The sequence below is a fragment of the Heteronotia binoei genome, chromosome 21 (genome assembly GCF_032191835.1).
Source record: "Heteronotia binoei isolate CCM8104 ecotype False Entrance Well chromosome 21, APGP_CSIRO_Hbin_v1, whole genome shotgun sequence".
Lineage (NCBI taxonomy): Eukaryota > Metazoa > Chordata > Lepidosauria > Squamata > Gekkonidae > Heteronotia > Heteronotia binoei.
The window spans coordinates 106,817,637-106,832,922 of NC_083243.1; the positions used below are offsets into that span (position 1 = coordinate 106,817,637).

General features: G+C 43.6%; 1 protein-coding gene across 4 annotated transcripts in view; it reads left to right on the forward strand.

Annotated features, from left to right (window-relative positions):
- Positions 1–15,019, forward strand: part of LRRC4C (leucine rich repeat containing 4C) — an 862,516-nt gene extending 847,497 nt beyond the window's left edge. For all 4 annotated transcript variants that reach the window (XM_060261966.1, XM_060261965.1, XM_060261964.1 and 1 more), the window contains one exon: positions 12,374–15,019. In XM_060261966.1, coding sequence (XP_060117949.1) covers positions 12,416–14,326 — 1,911 coding nt within the window. In that variant the 5' untranslated portion in view covers positions 12,374–12,415 and the 3' untranslated portion in view covers positions 14,327–15,019. The remainder of the gene's footprint in view (positions 1–12,373) is intronic.
- Positions 15,020–15,286: the final 267 nt, after the last annotated feature.

The following is a 15,286-nucleotide window of genomic DNA, read 5'->3' on the forward strand; positions in this document are numbered from 1 at the left end:
ATAATGTGCTTCCCACGTACAGTAATTGACATGGGCAGAGGATCACGTAAACACATCTCTTAGTGGAACAGGTAGTGGTGTTCCTTAAAAAAATCTTAAAGCCCGAATGTGGGACCATAAACTCCTTAATCTGAAGACTCAAGGGACATGTGGCACACATGTTGCATTTAAAATTTTCACCCGACTCCTGTCTCGTTCACTGCTAGTCAAAATATTTCTGATACTTCTGGTTCATCTGAAACTGATTCTAGGAAGGTTATTACAACCCGGCAGGCCCTGAACAATGTGCCAATATTTTAAAATTATTTTCTTAATGGACTGCACCATAGGTGCAAATTGAAAGGCACAAGTTATAAATTTATCCTGTTCAACCTTATTAGTAGCCCTGGACTCAGATGGTTGAAGCATAGTCTGTCTAGACAACCCATATACTCTCCTTCTAGCTGTTTCAATCACTGGTAGAGGGTAGCCCCCGCAGACGGAATTGACAGCTAATATGTTCCTTTTCCTGTTCAAAATTTAAGCTGCTGGTAGTATTGTACTTAGCCCGAATTATTTGACTGGAGGGAAGATTATTACATAAATGGACAGGATGACATGACTGATAGTGCAAATTTTGACTAATTAATAGTTAATATGTTCTATAGTTGAGACTTGAGGAGTGCACTTATTCAGTGGTCTGTTTACTTCTGGGTGAAGGGTAGTCAGCTGTGTTGGGAAAAACCTGCAGATTTTAGCGGTTGAACCTGGGGAGGGATTTCAGCAGTCTATAATGCCATAGAATACTTAGGAGTAAATTGCTCCAGGAGAAATCATCTGTTGTCTGAAGATCAATTGTAATTGTGGGAGATCAGGTGCTACCTGGAGATTGGTAATCCCCTCAGTGAGATTACAAACAATTCAGCCATCTATTATAGAACATTATAAAGGGGCAGAAGAACTCAACACCGTGATGGATCTTTAACGAATGAGAAATATATAGATGCTTTACCAAGACTGCTCTGATACTAACCATATTCAGCTAGATTTTTGTTTGTGTTACATTACAGTTTATACAGAACTGAAACAGCATAATTAAGAGACAAATTTGTTTCAGTGTTTCTTTTATCTGCTTTATTATCACAAGCTAATGTGATTCATTATTCGAGAGGAGGCCTTGGGGAATAAAGGGTAAGCAAAACAAAGCAAAAAGACAGATGAGCAACAAGCAACACACTTTAGTTGTCTTGTCTGTCTGCCAGTGTTTCAAAATAAAGCTTTATATTTTGCATCATTCAGTTCCAAAATCCATCCACAGTATATTACAAATATAGGAAGTCTGATTCTCTTCATCAAGCAATGTTTGCCATAGCATAGCTCCATATTGGGTTCCCTTGAACAATTTATTTATATACTTGATTTATAACCTGCCTTTCTCACTGAGACTCAAGGGGAATTAAAAAAATATTTGCCCCCCCAGTCGAAATAACGAGGCTGACATGGTAAATTGGGTAAAACTGGGCCACTTTATTAAACATAACTGAACTCAACTAGAATGGCAAGGGCTATGGAATGGTAGGACAAACCCTGGGGTCAGCCCTTGACCCCGCCTTGTCCTGTGACGAGTGAGCCACCTTTCTCCCGGCAGAAGCCCAAATATTATGGCTGGTGCCGGGCCAGCCAGGCCCACAACTCCACCTTCATCTAGGCCGGCATCAATCAGTCCAGAAAGATCCGCCCAGATGAGGCTTCGCTGTGATCTACATTCCCTGCATTGAGCCACGAAGTCCATCTGCTGTTCATACAGACCACATGCACTCAAACTGTGCTGAGCCATAGGTGCTCACCTGCAAAACTCTGTAGCCCATTCCTCCTCCTGCCACCGCCAGTGCCAAGCCTCTGCTTAGGCATTAACGCCCACCAGTTGGCCTAGAGCCAACCAAAGCCCTAGCCAGAGATCATCCAAAAAGGCCCCATTACCCAACTCTGATAAATGTACCCCATCCAGTCAATACAGGTCGGCATTGTTGACCCGAATAATAATAATAATAATAATAATAATAATAATAATAATAATAATAATAATAATAATAATAATAATAATAATAATAATAATAATAATAATAATAATAATAATAATAATAAATTTTATTTGTATCCCGCCCTCCCCGCCTAGGCGGCTCAGGGCGGCTGACAACATTTTATGCATATACAATAATAAATAAAAACTTTAAATTTAACAATAAAAACATTAACATTATAAAAACCTGTTAATATATTTAAAAATTCAGATTACAAGTTAATTTAAGTTAATCTGGCAGCAATGGTGGCATTCTGACGCTGATTTCTGCCAGTTTAAATAATTCCATGGTAATGTAGGTTCTTAAAACAGGACCGTGCTGGCGGGTCCTTAATTCACAGCAATTCAGCGGTCGATGTATGCTTGTTTAAAGAGGACAGTCTTGCAGGCCCTGCGGAACTGATCAAGGTTCCGCAGGGCCCGTACCTCCTCCGGAAGCTGATTCCATAGGGCAGGGGCCGCAGCTGAAAAGGCCCGTGCTCTGGTATTCTGGAGCTTGACCTCTCTCGGCCCAGGGATAGTCATTTTATTTTTTCCAACTGACCTCAGTGCCCTCTGGGGTTCATATGGGGAGAGACGGTCCCTCAGGTAGGCTGGTCCTCGGCCATACAAGGCTTTAAAGGTAATGACCAACACTTTGTACTGGACTCGGTATGTAATTGGCAGCCAGTGCAGTCCGCGCAGCCCGGGCCGTATGTGCTCCCATTTGGGGAGCCCCAAAAATAGCCTGGCCGCCGCGTTCTGCACCAGCTGCAACCTCCGGGTCCGGCACAGAGGTAGCCCCAAGTAGAGGGCATTACAGTAGTCCAATCTTGAGGTGACCATTTCATGGATCACTGTTGTGAGGTCGTGACGCTCCGGGAAAGGGGCCAACTGCCCACTTCAGATGGAAGAATGCTGACTTGGTAGTGGCTGCTACCTGGGCCTCCATTGATAATGAAGGCTCCAGTAAAACACCCAGACTCTACCTGGCGCGCTGGTTTCAATGGCGCGCCGTCGAAGGCTGGGAGAGCTATTTCCCCTCCTAGAGCGTCGCGACCCACACAAAGGACCTCTGTCTTCGCTGGGTTCAACTTCAGCCCACTCAATCTGAACCATGTCACAACAGCCTATAAAGCCTGATCCAGATTCCCTGGGGCGGTGCTGGCCCGGCCGTCCATTAGTAGATAAAGCTGGGTGTCATCTGCATATTGATGGCAACCCAGCCCAAACCTCCGGGCAATCTGGGCAAGGGGGCGCATATAGATGTTGAACAACATTGGGGAGAGAACTGCTCCCTGAGGCACACCACAATCTAGTGTGTGTCTCTGGGATCGCTCTCCCGCAATAGGTGAATGTGGAAGGAACATGCCTAAACCCCCCTCCATGGCCTTCTGCAGGGCACAGTTAGCCTTGTGCCTGGCCTGCTCTATCCCCTCCAGGTCCAATGCCGCCCTCCAAACCCGACGAGGCAGGATTGCAGACCACACCAAGATGACCCCAGGCTACCTGTACTTAATGGCCTGGAGATCTGCCTACGCTTGCACAGAAAAGATCTTCCCTTTCTTCAGCCCAAGGTCATTCCCACCTAAATGAATGACCAGTATGTGCGGAGGAGGCGCAGTCCTCCCCCTAAACAGCAGTGACATTATCCCAGGCCAATGCAAGCCATGACAACCCAGCCACTCCACCTCAGCCCACTCACTGAGACCCAGCTGGGTGCCAACTGGAGATCTCCTGGCCTGGTGGGCAGCCAATACGGTGCCCACAGATGAGGATCCAACGCCTCTCCTGACGAGCCACAGCACCTGGAAAACAAAGAACAGTTACAACTAAGAACCAAACATGCCCGAAGGCAACATAACTTGAAGCATCCCAACCCCACAGCTTCAGGGAAACAACAGTGGGCGGATATATGATTTATAGACCACAGAATGCCACTGGCCCATCTGCTGTATTGCAAGGGGTGGGGCATAGCCCATTTCAGCCACTGTAGATGCGGCTCCAATTCTGAAAGAATGTGTGCCAAATTTGGCACCTCCCAACCCCAGCTTTGCAAGTGCTTTGCTGGTCACCACCCAAAACTGATATTTTGTCAGGGGGGAACCGTCACTATGACAAAACAAGGGGCCATCTCCTTCCCCCCTAATCGATATGTATTGCTGCAGGGCCTTGACTGGGCATAAGTCCAGCAAATCACATGGGCCAAGTATAAGGACCGCTCCCCTCTGTTGCTGATCAGTTTTGGATCGTAGGACCAACAGTTCCACTTGCCTCGCTTTAAATTTTAAAGCGTGCAATCAGAATTATCCTTGCGTGACTGAACCACCAACTCATTAATTCTCAGTGCTTCAAAAAAGGCCACCAATGAGGCTGTATGAAACAGTGTGACCTCAAAAGAAGATGAACAGACTTCAGGCCAAACCAGGTTTAGCCCCTTAAGCATGGATGGAGACATGGGTTGCTGAGTGTCAGGCCGCAGCCCCCGTTCCTGTGCCCAGCCTTCCAACATCTTTTTTATCCTGAAGTCACCCATGACTTCAGCAAGGCCCTGAGCTTTACTGATGAAAGCTAGTGATGCCAATTGTCCCCTGATGGATTTAATCCCTAAACCCCTGTCCCTCTGATGGACGCAAAACTGCATCAGGTGAGCACCCGGGACTGGCCAGATATCTTGTAGCCCTGCAGAACCTCTAAAAACCCGGAATTGCAAATCTCATAAGCCCTTCTAGTGCTTGGCGCCAAAGCTAATTGGATTGTCCTACTGGCTTCATCCCTCCAAGCTGCCACAGGTCCTGGGGCATTCACACTGGCCAGGGATCAGCCTCCGAAGCAAGCTTGCAGAAACGCTCCATCTGTTGGTGAGACAGAGCATCCACCACCCCATTGCACACTCCTGGCACGTGCTTTGCAAGGAATAACAGGTTCAAACGGAGGCAGTGAAGTGTAAAGGCACACACCAGATTCATTACTAATGCTGATTTTGAAGACAAGGAGTTGATAACATGTACCACAGCCATGTTATCACACTAGAAATGGATGGAATGGTTGGCAAGCTGCTCACCCCATAGCCAAATGGCCACTACAATGAGAAGAAACTCAAGAAAGGTGAGGCCACGACAGAGCCCGCTAGCCAACCACTCATTGGGCCACTGCTCAGCACACCAGTGCCCTCTAAAGTTTACACCGAAACCCGTATACCCTGAAGCATCTGAGGATATCTGGAGCTCCGCCTCTATTTTTAATTCCTCCCTCCAAAAAGAAATCCCATTGAAGGCTTCCAGGAAGTCCTCCCAAACCTCAAGGTCCTTCCGCATTCCTGCGGTCATCTGTGCCCTATGAACAATAAAATAGGGATAGCATTACAAAATTAGAAGCCAATGCAGCCCTATCCCCTCCAAATTAAAAATAACAACAATCTAAGACATGGCATACTATAATACAGCAAAATCAAGAAAATAATGCAACAAATGGTATACAATAAATTGCAATCTTATATCCTGACAAATTACAGTCCTGTTTCTTTCACAAAAAATACTCTCCTGAATATTTCTGTTTCACAGAGGGTTGCCAGTATGAAGTTGGCAACTGGCAGAAGACCCATAGTTGGCAGAGGATTCTCCTTGCTTGTGGCATACTGACATCACCAATGCAATGACGTAGGGCATGGCAGCAGGTGGGACATAAGGGGCAGGTATATGGGGGGCAGCCATCAATGGCTTCACTTCTGGGGAAAACAGATGTGACCTGCATGGAGTGCAATCAGAAAAGTAGAGATGGGGGGCAAAGGATTCCTGCACCCACAGGGGATTGATGGCTGTGTGATGATGTCACTGCTGGTGTGGCAGGAAGTGAAATTATCAAATCACCTGCAGTGCTCTAGCATTCAGCCAAAACTCACTGGATAGCTCCCCATCCCCCCATTTGTTTCTTGCTTCTCACCTGAGTGGCAGCGAGAATGGCCAGTGGGTAGCAGGAGGTCTCCCACCAAAGCAGGGGACCTGAGTTCCCCAGTTTTACATGTTCCGTGGAATTACAGAAGGATGGGAGCACCTTCCTGCTCTTCTTAGGCAGGCCATTCCACAAGTTATAGACTGTTGCTGATTTTTCCCATTTTGGGGGGAAATCTTTGGTTTTAGTACCTATTGATATATTTATTTATTTAAGTAAGTAATACTTGATTCAGTCAAGGTTTAAGGAATTCTAAGCTGGAATTCACAATATTTTTGAAAAGATAAGCATGGCTGCACAAAAGCATTAACATTTGTGCTTGTATTAACTGCAACACATTTTTAAAAACACGGGAGTTAATAGTAAATTATAAATGGGGCCCCAGCCAATCTCACAAGGGGATCCCATCCTCCCATTCCCAAGTCTGATGTGGTTCCAGGCCTCACCATTTACCTTTAAGCCCAGTTGTAGTGGAGGCAGTGTTAGCATTGCCAGCCCCCAGGTGGGAGCCAGGGACCCCGCAATTTCACTGGCTGGCCAGTGGAGGTGGCCTGCCCGCAACAGCCATAACCTGGCATGATGCCCCCAAGATGATAACATCATGTAGAAGTGGCATCATCATGCTGGGGACATTATGTAGTGATGCTCTGGTATTATGCCCAAAATGTCAGAGTGTTGCCGTGTGACATCCATGGCATGATGACTTTACTTGACATCATCACATTGAGGATGTTGTGCATGGTAACACTGCCCCACTCTCCTCACTCCAAGAAAGCTCCAACCCCCTCCCCCGCCTGTGAGGTGGTAAGATGTGGCAACCACAGCCAGTGCCAGGGAGCTACCAGTGCAGCCAGGTCTAAAGCAGTTCCTGGCATATGTTGTGACCTGACCTGGGACAGGTCTGGGCCTGATCCATTGCTGCAGTTGGGCTCGGAGTAGTTCCCAGCTTCACTGGCCACCATGGCCAGACCTGGAGAGACTCCAAGTATCTGCTGCCACAGTGGCTGGGCTGGGAGCAATTCCTGGTGTTCACTGCAGCTGAATCTAGAGTGGTTCCTGGAATTCACTGTCAATGTGGCCAGGGGAAGCTCATGGAGTCTTCCATTGTCAGCTCTACATGATCAAAATAAGTTCATTATCTTTGTATCCACAGACAATACTCTATTTTTTTTTGGGGGGGGGAGTTAAACCCACTAATATTTTTTACGGTTTCAGATTTTTCTGCAAACGCCAAGGGGGGTTGTCCCCCAAGTTTGCAGGAAAATCTGTTTAGTGTCAGTGTGGTCCAGATCCATGGATTTATATATCTGCAATGGAAGGCATGTGTCTTTACAATTATGTTCCAGTTGATACCACTGTATGTAAGCAGATGACTGCTGGATCAGACAGTGGTCCATGTAGTCCAGCATCCTGTCTCATACAGTGGCCAGCAGTTCCTTCTGACAGTCAGCAACAGGGCATAGAGGCTTAGACCTTCCCCTGATGTTGCCTGCTGGATCTGGGATTCAGAGGTTTAGTGCTTCAGTCAGTATGGTTAGTAACCACTGATAGAGTTATCCTCTGTCAATCTGTCTAATCGCCTTTTAAAGCTGTTTATTCTTGTGGCCATCTCTACATCCTCTGGCAGAATTAGACAAGGGCAGTTTAAGTCCCTCCATCACTTTTTTTTCCAGCTTTGTAATGTTGACCTTCATTTTCTGCTTGTAATTATTTGTTTTAAGCACTAGTCTTTGTCATTTTGTTTGGGATGAAGCCCTCATGGTGCCCAGCAAAAGCCTTAGTAATTTATATGTTATTGCAATAAACCAGTGTCTAATGTGCACAAGTAAATTCATAAATATATATGACCTGATTATAAAAATGGGCCTTTTCTAAATAGACTGTGATGTGAAGAAAATATGTGTTTGGCTCCTCACCCCAAACTATAAAGTTTTTCTTCTTACTACAAAATGAAACAATTTGAAGTTCAAAATGGAAATCTGTGGCTGATAGTATTTTTGTTCTACTAAGTGCATGTATTATGCATCTGTGTGCTCAGGGTTATAAATGTGCTTTGAGCTTGCTGTAATTTATAAGACTTCACTTTTGGCTGATTTATAGGGAATTTCATTAATCTCTACAGCACAGGGACCTTGCAGTGAGCAGCAGATTGAAAATGAACCCTGGGCTGGGGTTTTTAGGAGTACCAGAAATGAATCAGCACTGAGAGACTTTGAATGGTAATGATCATTTGCAGAGTCGAAAGGTCTTTTTTCACTTACACTAAGATCTGAAGGAAACATTTTTTGAGGTAACAGTAAAATTGCCAATCCTGCAGCTATGGGAGATATATTTTTTTCTGTCATTTAAATAGCCATTCTTTATTCCTGTGTTCAGCACACATTTACTAATGAGAGTTTCTTGGCTCTGCTGCAACCAAATACAAGGATAGAGGAGAGTATCAGGAAATCAGATGAGTCTGCTTAACAGCAAGAGAGAGCTGATGATCAGCAGTTCACAGAATCTTCTTTTTATCTACTTTACTAAATAAGCAAACAATAAGCATTATTGTCAGCATCTGTGTACAGTAGTAAAAGTTTTCCTTACACTATGACCGATTTCCCACTCACCTCACGCCGTTCTCACCATCCTCTTCTCAGCAGGGCTTCCTTCTGTTTTCACATTATCTGCCCCAGGGCTGCAGCTAGTGTCGGCTTCTTTGCACCGCAAACAGAAACTGGTTTTTAGAGGTTTCTGTTTGCGGCGTGAAAGCCGACGCTAGCTGCAACCCTGGGGCAGATAATGTGAAATCGGAAGGAAGCTCTGCGAGAAGAGGAACATGAGAACAGCATAAGGTGAGTGAGAAATCGGTCTATGCCTCAGTTCTACACTGTATTCCATTGGTGACTGTCCCTTGGTGCAGCTGCAACAAGTGGCACAGGCAACCAGGATTTGGGACACTTAAGACAGTAGTTGAGAACTCAAGCCAAAGCTGGTTGTAGATCTGTCAGTCCTTGAGGAACCACCATGATGCCATCAATCAGCTGTTGCATTACAGTGTTTCTTGTGGGTTCTCCACGCTTGGTTCCCCCCCACACACACATACACACCCCTTATTTGCCCCCCAAGGTCGGAATAAAGAGTTGGACACAATACATTGGAATAAAATTGGGCCACTTTATTAACTTAACAGTATAAACAGCAAGGGCACCCCACCAGCGGCCTGGCCAGGGCTAGGGGTCACCATGACCACTCCCCTGCCATTAACGGGCGAGAGACCCAGCCCCCCGGCCGGAGCTTAGCAACTCAGCTCCCTCCAGGCAGGCCCAGCAGGGAAACCCGCACCAGAGGGCCCAAACCCAGACGCACATCTCGCCGGAAAGGCACCCTCTAGCCGAGCCTCCTGGACAGTCTGCATTCTCCAAACCCGGGTCTCCAAACCCAAGGTTGATCATGCCAGATCCCAAATTCCCCAAAAGGGGGATGCTTTGCAGTCCTCCCCTAGCCACGTAGTGTCCTAAACCCCAAAAACCTGCAAACTAAAGTGACCACCTATTTAAAGTCACCATCCCTAAGCCAATTCCACAATCCACTGTAATGCTGTGCAGGTTAGGCAAAAAACACACCCCAGCAACAGCCAAACAGCCGGAGCGTAAAAAATTCCTACCCGGCTCCTCAAATGAGGCAACCAGCAAAGCCTACATAACATACAGGGTGGGCAGGAGGGCCTGGAAGGGAGCGCAGAGCTAGCTGTTAACACGGCTATGCTCCGCCCCCCCGAATTGCGCGCCCAAACGGGCAAACTCCTCCTCCTCCCAGGGAGGCAAACGGAGCGAAAGCAGCCTAGCAGCTAAGCTGCAGGCTGCACGCTCTAGATTGTAGAAAGGATGTTTTTATATACATTAAAATGTAACTGCAACACTATCATTCCTATGTGAACAGTTAAAACACTTGACCCCACCTAGAGCTTCTGTCCTTTCAAAATCTCTCTCCTTACAGTCTAGTTACTTCTTGTTTTCTGCTGACTGCCCTGTTTTCTCACAGCATTCCTATATAAAATGGTTTAATTATCTAGGGGAGGGGGGAGTACCTTAGCAATTTTCTTCTTGATGTTATAGCATGCCAAGTTACTGATATTTGATGTTCATTTGTTATTAGCATTATTTTGTAGCTGTGTTATTATAGGAAAATAAAATTCTGAGTGTTGATTTTAGCTTGTTTAAAGCAAGGCAGAGAAAGCAACTTAAGCACAAGAGCTAGAAATTTACCAGTGATTTGATACTGTTGTTGTTATGCCAATAAAAGTTCAGTGACTGTGACTGTGTGACTGTGTATCACAAGAAAAAATTGCCAGGCAAAAGACAAAAGGAAGTAATAAGTTGAACTTAAAAAAAAAAAAAAACAGAAAAAGGGGGGGGGAGAAGATTGGGACCTTACTGAAGATTTACTTCTGAATAGAAGTAAACTAATTTCTTACCCTTGGTCAGTTTTTAAGGGGAGTATATAACTCTGTTAAGTGTTGTGTGCAACCCTCTTTTCAATTCTACTTGCATCTTAATCAGAAACGTGGGTTTTCAGTAAAAGGGCTGCTGTTACATTTGCATCTGCTTGTGCAGCATTCCAGATTTAGTAAACTAGAAGAGGCACTGAGAGAGTGCTTATATCTCACTACATCATAGGGCTGCCAGGTCAGTGTTGGAAAATACCTGGAGATTTTGAGGGTGGAACCAGGAGTTTGGGGAGGGGTGGGGCCTCAGCATGGTATAATGCCATAGAGTCCATCCTTTAAAGCAGCCATTTTCTCCAGGGGAGCTGATCTCTGCCAGCTGGAAATCAGTTATAAAAGCAGGAGATCTCTAGGCCCTACCTGGAGACTGACAGTTCTACAGTACAACTGTAGAACATTTCTGTCTCCTACACTGAACTTGATTTGGTGATATATTTGGTGACATGGTCAGCCATTTCCTACATGCACAGGCACACACTACAGACATGTAGGTAGCAGTGTTCCTTCCCTCTAAGCTGAGTTTGCATGAACTAGCTCACAGATTTTTATCCTCCAGCTCACTCATTTTTGCTTTAGCTCAGGAAAAATGGCCTCAGAACACAATAATTTATGCAGCAGCTCACAACTTTAATGCCAGTAACTCACAACTTTAATAGCAGAAGCTCACAAAATAGAATTTTTGCTCACAAGTCTCTGCAGCTTAGAGGGAACATTGGTAGGTAGGTATCTCACCGAGTTAGGACAAACATTATACTCATCATGTTACAGCTGTAATCTGTAGCACAATTTACTATCTGAAATCTTAAGAGCAGCATAGATAAGATGCCTTATCTATTCAAGGTACAAGTATGTAAGTCTAGCGTCCTTTACGTGTTATGGCCACCAGTTCTTAGATTGCAGATATCCCTATCATGTTTTTAAAATATTGATATTGTGATGCGTCTTAACTCAAATGATCTTCAGCGTTCTACTGTGTACATTCTGTGTTCTGAAGGCTACTAATATAAGTGCCCTATTTTAATTTTTTTAGAAGATTTGCTATGAATTGATACTAAATATCAGTTAGTGGTTTCCATATTATGTAACTGAGAATGAATCATGGGCTAAAATAAATAAATCCAGTATTCTTACCAACATTATGCCCAGGCAGATGAGTCTCTTTAAACCCTGCTTTCTGCTATAGCAGAAAGCTGCAAAAACAGCTGAATGGCTGGGGATCCCCACCACTCAGCTGTTTCAGGCTTCTTATGACGTCCCTTTAAAATTTAAACTACTTTGCATTGTTCAACTGTTTAAAGGGACTTTCTTTGGCAGCTAGCTCCTGAGGCTTGCTGCGCAATAAATCCCCCCTTAAACAGCTAAATGGGGTGAAGCAAAGTGTTTCATGTTGCTCAGCTGCTTAACAGAGCTTTCTTGGACAGCTGGCCCCTGGAGCTCATTGTCAAATCAATCCCTTTTAAACAGCTAAGAGTCATGAACCAAACCACTCCACCCTCAGTGGTTTAAAGGGGGTTTCTTTAAACAGCTGAGCCTCATGGAGCAAATGCTCAGTTTCACATGGCTCAGCTCTTTAAAGGGACTTTCTTGGGATCAGCTCTGAGTCATTTAAACTAAACATGTATTTGAATACTATACCTTGAACAAAACTTTGTTGGTCTTAAAAGGTTCCACTGGACTTGAACCTTGTTCTTCTACTTCAAACCCACACAGCTACCCACCTAAATCTTTCTTCATAAGTTGTTTGCCACCTGCATGGATAGTTGTAAATATTGAATTTTATGTCCAGTTCCTTTGAAGAAATCATACCTGAGAAATTATAGATGTGGGATTAAATGTATCTTAATATTTGGGGCTAATATAATACTTAGTTTTCTCCCTCTCCCTTTTTTTTCTTTCAGAATATTGGAGCTCCTGAAGGACCAACACCAAACGAATTATGAATGTTGAACAAGATGACCTTACATCCACAGCAGATAATGATAGGTCCTAGGTTTAACAGGGCCCTATTTGACCCCTTGCTTGTGGTTCTACTGGCTCTTCAACTTCTTGTGGTGGCTGGTTTGGTTAGAGCTCAGACTTGCCCTTCTGTCTGTTCCTGTAGTAACCAATTCAGCAAAGTAATTTGTGTGAGGAAGAATCTGAGAGAGGTCCCTGATGCCATCTCTACTAATACACGGTTATTGAATCTCCATGAGAATCAGATCCAAATCATTAAGGTGAATAGTTTCAAACATCTGAGGCATCTAGAAGTCTTACAGTTGAGCAGGAATCACATTAGAACAATAGAAATAGGGGCTTTCAATGGTCTGGCTAATCTCAATACTTTGGAACTCTTTGACAATCGTCTTAGCACCATTCCAAATGGGGCTTTTGTATACCTGTCAAAACTAAAGGAACTTTGGTTGCGAAACAACCCCATTGAGAGTATCCCTTCTTATGCTTTTAATAGAATTCCTTCTCTGCGAAGGTTGGATTTGGGGGAATTAAAAAGGCTTTCATATATCTCAGAAGGTGCCTTTGAAGGTTTGTCCAATTTGAGGTATTTGAACCTTGCTATGTGTAACCTTCGGGAGATCCCTAACCTCACACCACTTGTAAAACTGGATGAGCTAGATCTTTCTGGGAACCACTTAACTTCTATCAAGCCAGGGTCCTTTCAAGGGTTAATGCACCTCCAGAAACTGTGGCTGATTCAATCCCAGATTCAAGTGATTGAAAGAAATGCCTTTGATAACCTTCAGTCACTAGTAGAGATCAACCTGGCCCATAACAATCTAACATTACTGCCTCATGACCTCTTTACACCTCTCCGTCTAGAAAGAATCCACCTGCATCACAACCCTTGGAACTGCAACTGTGATATCCTGTGGCTCAGCTGGTGGATTAAAGACAAAGCACCCTCTAACACTGCATGTTGTGCCCGTTGCAACACACCTCCTAGCTTGAAAGGAAGGTACATCGGTGAGCTGGACCTGAATTACTTTACATGCTATGCTCCTGTAATTGTGGAGCCACCAACAGACCTCAACGTCACTGAAGGCATGGCTGCTGAGCTAAAATGCCGAGCATCAACATCCTTGACCTCTATATCTTGGATTACTCCTAATGGGTCTGTTATAACACATGGGGCTTATAGGGTTCGGATTTCTGTGCTTAGTGATGGCACATTAAATTTTACAAGGGTGACTGCGCAAGACACAGGCTTGTATACGTGCTTGGTGAGTAACTCCGTTGGGAATACCACAGCTTCTGCCACACTCAATGTAACTGCACAGGAGTGTATTACTTACTTTTCAACCATCACAGTAGAAACTGTGGAACCTTCTCAGGATGAGGCACGGACCACAGAGCAGGTTTGGCCCACACCAGTCACTGAATGGGATACCACCAACGCAACAACTTTTCTCACACCACAGAGCACAAGGTCAACAGAAAAAACATTCACTATCCCTGTGACAGATGCAAGCAATGGGATTCCAGGAATAGATGAAGTTATGAAAACTACCAAAATCATAATTGGTTGTTTTGTGGCAATCACTCTCATGGCAGCAGTGATGTTGGTCATTTTTTACAAAATGAGAAAACAGCATCACCGACAAAATCATCATGCTCCAACACGAACTGTAGAGATCATTAATGTGGATGATGAGCTTACAGGTGATACACCTATAGAAAGTCATCTTCCCATGCCAGCAATAGAGCATGAGCACCTAAATCACTATAACTCCTATAAGTCTCCTTTCAACCACACAACAACAGTTAACACAATAAATTCAATACACAGTTCAGTGCATGAACCATTATTGATCCGAATGAACTCGAAAGACAATGTACAAGAGACTCAAATCTAAAACATTTGCAAATTTAAAGGGGGAATTTAAAACAAAAAGACAGTTTATTAAAAAAATGACACAAATGACTGGGCTAAATCTACTGTTTCAAAAAAAGTGTCTTTACAAAAAAGAAATTTATTTATTAAAAAATTCTATTGTGCGCGAAAACAGACAAAATTATGTGTATTCCTCAGAACCTCTTTTTGCTGCACTTATTTACCTTACTTCTTTCCTGACCCTTTCTTCTTCCCTTGTCCTAATCCCATTTGCCATATTTTTTCATAGAACAACTTGATTCTCTAAAGAACTGGTCTAGGAATTTTTGTAAGAATTCTGTTAACGCTTTGGGAATTTTTATGGTGAATTCTAGTGGTGAGATTGGGTCTATTTTGTCTTTTTTCATTTCATTTTTTTCTCATGCCCTTTTTGAAATGGTTCAACAGGGAAATGAATGTTAGCAGTAGATTCATAAGAACAATCAAGAAACAACAACAAAATAACAAATCTTTTCTTTTAATTTTTTCATATAATTACCTGTTCTGTATTTCCTGGAAGGACCATTCTGTGGAAGACGAAACAAAAATCCAAGAAATTAATTTTCATGTGAGCATCTATAAAACCCATGATCTTTTAAACAATTCTAGAACCAGGATTTGTAGTTCAAACACTAAAAATAAGATTATAAATAAAATATTGTTGTTTTTTTCTGTACTTGGACACCGCTCATTTTTAATGTGGTTTTAACTGTTAAAAGGTGGATCAAAATTTACAGGTTTTTTCCTGCAGTGTTGGTTTCCCCTCTTTAAAAAAAGGAAATATTTATAGTAAGAGTATTGGTTGAATGTTTTAAATTTTAACAGGGAGTGATCAAATATTTTCTTTTAGAATTAGGGATGCTTCCAAAATTCTTGTCATCCATATTTTACCTGGATTTTTGAGTTCTAATTTTACTGGTCTTCTTTCCAGAACTGATTAATT